Source organism: Gadus chalcogrammus, chromosome 2 (assembly GCF_026213295.1).
Source record: "Gadus chalcogrammus isolate NIFS_2021 chromosome 2, NIFS_Gcha_1.0, whole genome shotgun sequence".
NCBI lineage: Eukaryota > Metazoa > Chordata > Actinopteri > Gadiformes > Gadidae > Gadus > Gadus chalcogrammus.
In genome coordinates, this window is record NC_079413.1 from 9,017,236 (window position 1) to 9,024,735 (window position 7,500).

Here is a 7,500-nt window from a genome sequence, read left to right on the forward strand (position 1 = left end):
TTGTGTGTGTCTGTGTGGGTGTGTGTGTGTTTGTGTCTGCGTATGTTTTTGTTTGCGCTTGTGTGTGTGCTTGTGTGTGTTTGTCTGTGGGTGTGTGTGTGTGTGTGTTTGTGTGTGTGTGTGCATGTGTGTGTATGTGTGTTTGAGTTTGTGTGCATGGATGTTTGTGCTTGTCATTTTGTATTTGCACCCCTGCTTTTGTTTGTGCTTTGCGTGTTTGTCATTGGGAATGTGTTTGTGTGTTTGTGTTCGTCAAATGTCCTCAAATGTCCTCAAATTTTTTTGTTTGATTGCGCTTTCATTAACTTTTGCGTGTGTTCATATGCACGTGTCTCTTTATGTTTTTGTGCATGTGTGTGTGAATCGGTGTCTGTTGGTTTATATGCATGTGTCTGTGGGACGGGTTTTACACACTTGTATCTTTGCACCAAAAAACATGTGTAGTTCCTTTTATATACAGAAATCCACAAACAGCTTGAAAACACAAATATGACTTTCGCGTAGACACACACACACACACACACACACACACACACACACACACACACACACACACACACATACACACATGCACAACACACAACCACACACACAAACACACAACCACACGCATGCACGCACACACAGACACACAAACAAACACAGACAGCTGTCCACCATTTGATTTGTAGCTTCAAACTGTGATGTGGAAGTGAGATTCACAGGGGTGTTTGTGTGTGTGTATGTGTGTGTGTGTGTGTGTGTGTGTGTGTGTGTGTGTGTGTGTGTGTGTGTGTGTGTGTGTGTGTGTGTGTGTGTGTGTGTGTGTGTGCGTGTGTTTGTGTGTGTGTGTGAGAGAGAGAGGGGGAATAGGGGTAGAGATAGAGGAGTGGGAGAGTGAGAGAGAGAGAGAGAGAGAGAGAGAGAGAGAGAGAGAGAGAGAGAGAGAGAGAGAGAGAGAGAGAGAGAGAGAGTGTGGGAAGATCCCCACCTCCAGTCATGGACCTGTATGCTCCCTCCTCCTCCTTCTCCTCCTCCACTTCATCCCTCATTCATCCTCTTCCTCATCCAGCTGCATGAAGCCTGTTGATGATTTTGTTTCCTTCTTGGAAACCGAACACAGCAAAAAGTCCTTGTCTGTCGGCAATAAAAAAACATTAAAAGTGGAAATAAAGATGTGTTGTGACACGCTCGGTGACTGACACATGTAGCACATGGCGAACACCTTCCTCTGCCTTGTTTGTTTGAATCTGAACGCCAAAGTCAATGACCTCAAAAGGGAAAATGTCCAACATTATTTATCACAGAAAACTAGATTAGCATAATGTTAGCATATGGTCTACTGGATCTTAGCTATTCCGGGGAACATTCAACCTTTTGATTGGAAGTCACTGTGTGACAATGCCCTTACAAGTGGATCTTTCACCTCCAGATTGAGAAACTCTCCCTCGCAAGCAGCCTATGAGCTCATGATTATTTTCCCATACGGGCCTGTGTCCTTGGACACGACATGTGGACATGAAGCACAATGTAAATATAGCGTGCTTGCTCACGCGCTGTTTCCTACCCCACCGACGGGACAAACAATAGCCTTCTATTATTCAGGAGCTCGCACTCCTTGATTAGACCTCATGGAAAACGAGGGGACAGTCACCCGTAGCTATGACGACCATTGTATTTGTCATATCCTTGCTCATGCAAAACACATTAGTTTACCTATGTCTATTTCCTTTTTCTGTTTTAAACACTAATTACGCATGTCCAACCTTTCTCAATAGTAGCTGTGACTACTTTATTTCTATGGCAATAGGCCTACTTTTTTTCTTTTCGTACAAAGTTTTGTTTTCACTCCTATTTAAAAGTTGTGGAAATTTGCTCATGTTTGTATACCCTGTTATTATATGCGATACAGTTCTTTGAAAGTCTTCAAAAGCAAAGTCTGCAGACGTGAAACCTTTTTTTTGGATACCCAATATCAAGCGCTTCAACAATGTGGAATTACAGGTCTACAGCGGCCGAGACATTGTGAAGAAATGTTCCCCAAACATGAGAGATTGTGAAAGGTCACGGTTCTAAGTATAACTGCTGATATTTAAGATCACCTTTAGGGCCTTCAGTGGGCTTTGACCATATCTCCTAGACCTTAGGAAAGCACCTTTAGCTCTGCAAGGGCTGGGATTATGTCTTTGAATGTAGTAGGCCGAGATGCCTCCCTTTGATTTGTATGTTTCCGAAATGTGTACTCTTTAAATGAACAATGATGTTCTTTACAATCATTTTCTTATTAATAGGTGCGTTATTTATTGCTACAGTAGTGCTACTGTAGAAAAAGAGGAACCACATAGGCTGTTTAACCTTAAATTTGTATTTTTTCTTGCTGACTAGGGCATATTAAACGGTAAATTTGAAGCTGTGTCCACATTATCAGAGGCTGCTGGCTCTCAACACATCATTCCCATTTGGAGAGCGATGTGGATGATAGAACGAGGAGGCCTATATGGGTAGTGTGTCCAATATTAAATCACATATTGATCAATAATGAAGCAAGTGTTTAGACAGGGTTGTTGTAGACGGTGGTCAGAGCTAACCAGCTGCTAATGATCAATCAATGATGTAATTTACACTGTTGCCTGCCTCAGGGACACACTTGATGGGAGTGAAAAATATATTCAGCTGTTTCTATTTCGTTACTTTGTTACCAAGGTGTGATTGCTTACGTTGCGTACGACTGGACCGCCGCCATAGCAACCAAAAAGTGGTAAAGAAAACAAATACTTATACAAATAAAAGAAGAAATGGGTTAAACGTCTCACTCTGAACGTAATTTATGTTCTATCTATTCTCAGTTAGATTTGATTAAACTCAGTCATCTCGACTCAAATCAACTAAAGTCAACTCATCTCAATTAAATTCAATTAATTTCAAAATGTCAACATTTTCAATTAAATCCAATGCTATTGTATTGCATTCTCAATGCATGCAGTCAAGCGAGCTTGCGTTGGAACCAAATCGATTCTGGTGACAGCGTCTCCCTTGAATGCGGCGGTTTGTTCCCTTGCTAGACAGGCATTGTATTTATGCAGGCTACATGATTATCACCCATTCTTCAGACAGGGGGCGGGAGAGAGATAGTTTGTGTGCGGAGCAGACTCTTGTCGGAGACTGTGGTGGTGCAGCAGTGTAATCAGGCGGGCCCAGGGCAGGGACGCACCGTGCCACACAGCGACTTGGTTGTTGATAAGGCTCCTCGGAACACCAGTACGGGGAAACTGCGGTCCATTGCCGTTATTTCACACATTCAGGTCCCCGTTCTCTGGATTTTTTGGGACTATTTTTTATTACGGTTACGCACAGCCTGTGGACTTTGACAGGGGGTAAAGCTAATTAAATCAAGGGGACAAGTGGATTTTATTAGATTATTTTTTTTTATACTTTATAGGCTACGAGAAGCAGTAATTCCCCCCCCCCCGGCAGTTTTTTGGGGTTTTGTGCTCTGGTGGATTTGTTTACCTAGTGCCCAGTGGTTCATTTGTTCGAGAGCCATGTAATCTCAACTTTTTTTTATCCATTTCGCAGAAGGTTAACCCCCTAATCTGCGAAAGACTCCACTTGTCGCCGGCCTCACGTCTGTGAAGTCTCAGTCACCGAAAAAAAAACTTGGATGGCCGCTCGAGTTTATCTGATGGACTCTGTTCACGTGCAGACTATTGCTCGCTGAGGACAAACGCTATATTCTTTTGATAACTGGAGACACGACAGTCAGTGTGGGAGTCGATCTAAAAGGCGCACGCAGCAGCAGCAGCCGCAGCACAGGGCGAGCCGCTGTCCCCGCGCCCAGTGCTGAGGAGAGAGACTCGCGCCTCCATAAATGCCCGGTCCGTCGGAGAGGCTCGAGGCTGGGCAGCGAGATGAGCTTGTGGGTACGGCTGCTTGCGTTGCTGGTGGCGTGTCTGCGCGTGTCTGGCGCAGCCGGGGTGAGTTTCACACACGTTATTAAGTATATTGCAATATGTATTTTACATGCTTTACAAAACATTACAAGATTCAGTTTTTCTATAAGATTCAGTTTCTTGTGTTTGCTTTGTTTTTTCCCCTTTTATTTTATTATATTGCATACCATTGTTCTCTTTTCCGCTTTGGTATTGGATATTCTATTGTCTCTGTTTGGTCAAATGTGAACACCCATTGAGTTCACAAAAAAACAAAAGAAAACTTTTCCTCAAGTCTTCTCCTTCAAACAAAGCACCTGCACAAGCACAAAGTACAGCCATAGGGGAAAACCACAAGGCAGATTATGATAATATAACGCACTTATTCATCTTCATACCTTAAAACATTTGGAAACAGCATCTAAATACATATGGGGGAAAGAAGAGTTGAGTAGAAGCAAGGAGAAAAAGCAGACACTAAAATAGAGTTCTCAGGGCTGTAGTCCAGTGTGTCCTCTGCGTGTGACAATCAATATAAAGAAGGTTGAGGTCCATCCACAACAATAATGTTTCTCCCATTAATGGACTCTATGGAGGGGTGCCTTGGGCGTTTTGGGTGGTGATGGGGTCTTTGGGGGGGAGACACAGACACAACCCCGCTGTTGGCTGTTCTCTCTTACTAGACCCCCCCCCCCCCCACACACACACCACCACCACCCCCCTCCAGATGTCTGCATCCCACCAATACTCTTCCACATGTTCCCCTACTTGGAGTCCAGTTCACACCATTGCATGAACCAACCCAGTGTTAGGCATGGGGTGGAGGGTGGGGACAACCAGTCTAACAAACCAGGAACCATGGGGCCGTGTTCCGTGAGCTCCCTGCCTGCCTTCACAAGCTCCCTTTTCTGCTTTCAATCAATCAAGCCCTCACAATGTCTGTGGTTTTGTCACGCCATTGACCTGCAGGCAACCGTTGACTAGGCTAACCTCTCCCTGGGCAGAGCCTGCAGTCCCTCACACTCTCTGCTCCAACTGGTCAAGCTCACGCAAATGAAGCGGTGTGAAGTAGTGACCGACTCGTGGAAGCCTGTGAAGAAGCATTGACTTACAACACTTGAAGCCATTTAAGAATATACAATGTTTGGCAACCAACAACAAATTTATTTGAAAAAGCAACGCCTTTTTCTGGCGTAGGATGTTCCATGATTGGAACAATGCTTGGCGTGTATGTCGAAGCAATTCATCCTCATGTCTTTCTTTTGAAGTCTATAAACAAAAATACAACCCTCAAAATACATGATTATCAAAGAGAAAAACAGTAATACAGGCCGGTCAAGTCCCCTTAGACCCTAAATAAGAATCTTCACCACACCATGTGTATCTCCTGATTACGCCCCTGGTGAAGGAGATGGAAAGCAAACCAAAGCCCAAAGACCAAAAATAGCTTCCAGTCTGTTAAGTGTCATCAAATGTGTATGCTCGGATGGAATGATCAAACCTATTCTATTGGTGATCTTCTCAATCTTAATTCTGTAACAGCTAGACATAGTTATTCCATATTGCAAAAGCATCACTGTAGTTAGTGCATTGGATTATTATCCAATATAGTTTTAATGTGTAGGACGAGACACCTTTTGATTATTTCCAGCCAAGGAGGGTAGCACATACAAACCAAATGATTGATAAGAAACCAAAACTTATTCAACATATTCTGTTCTATTTTTTGCCACCAAATGACGTGAGCGCATAACGTTTTTATTTTTATAATTTCTGGAGCACTATTGGAGGAAGGATGCTGTATTGATGCATACAGTAATTGGTTTTTTTTCCACAATGGCTACCGCAGGGACAGCTTCCTCGGCAGTTCAAATAGAATGGCCGCGGAAGTCCCAGACTCGTTGGAGCGGTCCCTCCAATTCCATGTTCAAACCGACGTTGTGAAGCCCCTTTTAAAAACTTCCCAGGCTCATTCAATTCTAAGTGTGAGTCTGTAGTAGATCTCTGCAAGAACAGTGAAATATCCATTCAGATTTTACTGTTCAGACTATGCTCGCATCTTTTATCTCTCTAAAAAAGTTGTGTGCGTAGATTTGATCTGAATGGGAATCTGAGGGCCCCTTACTTGTCGGAACTGTGACCTTTGTAGGGGTCAAGACAATATGGGTCACGTACACTCACACAAACACACACACACACACACACACACACACACACACACACACACACACACACACACACACACACACACACACACACACACACACACACACAAAACTCAACACAAAAGTCAAGCTATAGGAAGGGGACATCCAAACAAGTCAAATAGGGGCGCAGCTCTTTGACCATAGTCCTTGAAGAATTGCTCTTCCAGTCAGATCTATAACTTCCTGTCCAGTTCCTCTGGCCCCAGACAGAGGGCTGCACATGTCATTAAGAGGCTCCATGTGAGGGATTCCCTTCAGGGCAGGGTTTGGGATTGCCTACTCCCCCCCACCACCACCACCTTCCCTCCTCCCCCTGCACAACTTCAACCCTTAACCCTGGTGTTACCCCCTTTATACCCCATGATGACAGGACAAGACGGATGATCGTATTGGCTATGTTTTTGTAACCCCCATTCATACACATATTCCATTGGGAAGATATAGCTCCATAATGGAAGTTATCGATTTTCCTTGGATGTCAGTGCCTGGTCTCCAACTATGGATTGGTTTGAATGACGCAAAGGAAGACGTAATCATTGTTTAGAATCAGTGTGCTGGTGCACAACAAAAGTAGTATAGTTTGTATCAGATAGGACATATTTTATAAGAAACATCTGGAAAAGGCCTGTATTGTTGCACATGTACACTCTCGGGCGAAACCTGTACACCCCAGCTGACTAAAGATGTCTGTCATTCAACCACATGCATTTTATAGCTTCTGTAGGCAACGTGCACCACATGTAAAGACCAAATCCCATCGTCGGAAATTGTTTCAAGTGTCTTGAAAGTAGTTGCACAGGCTTTGAGGTGCAGAACCAGGAATTTCCCTAGACCTACTGTAGAGAAGTTTGAATCAAAGAATGTGATGTTCAGTCATGTTCATTCAGCAGCTATTTCCAGGGAAGTGCAGTTATAACAAATCAAATCATCATGAGTCAGTGAACATACACTTGAGTTCCTTTCTGAAGCTAGGGCATAATTGCTAACCACGCTTATAGGCAGAAACACGATGTGTCTACGTTGAATGTATCTCACATCTCACCTGTGTGTTTTTGTTTTCTTTTGCAATGGTTCCAGTGGAACCGGTAGTTCTATAGAAGGAGTTGGAGACACATCACCTCCACATGTACTGATGCGTATGGCACACGTTTTTTCCCAGGGACAGACATATGTTGTGCACCAAGGCTGCCTCTGGATGCAAGCCCCAAACTAGACCCTCCATAATTAAACGTCATTAGTTTCGGCCCCCCCCGCGCCTCACCAAACACTGCATCGTGTGTACCTGGCATCGCTCAATCTGTTCAGTAGAGCCCCAGGACGCGAGAACTTCCCCAGGAGTGTGACAGGGGCTAGTCTTCATCTTCTGCAATGTATCAACTTGACAG

General features: G+C 44.0%; 1 protein-coding gene across 1 annotated transcript in view; it reads left to right on the forward strand.

Annotated features, from left to right (window-relative positions):
- The first annotated feature begins 3,108 nt into the window (after window positions 1-3,108).
- The window catches only part of pdgfbb (platelet-derived growth factor beta polypeptide b), a 16,601-nt gene continuing 12,209 nt past the window's right edge, over window positions 3,109-7,500 (forward strand). Inside the window, exon 1 of the mRNA XM_056579430.1 lies at window positions 3,109-3,953. Within this exon, the coding sequence (XP_056435405.1) occupies window positions 3,888-3,953 (66 nt within the window). The 5' untranslated portion in view covers window positions 3,109-3,887. The remainder of the gene's footprint in view (window positions 3,954-7,500) is intronic.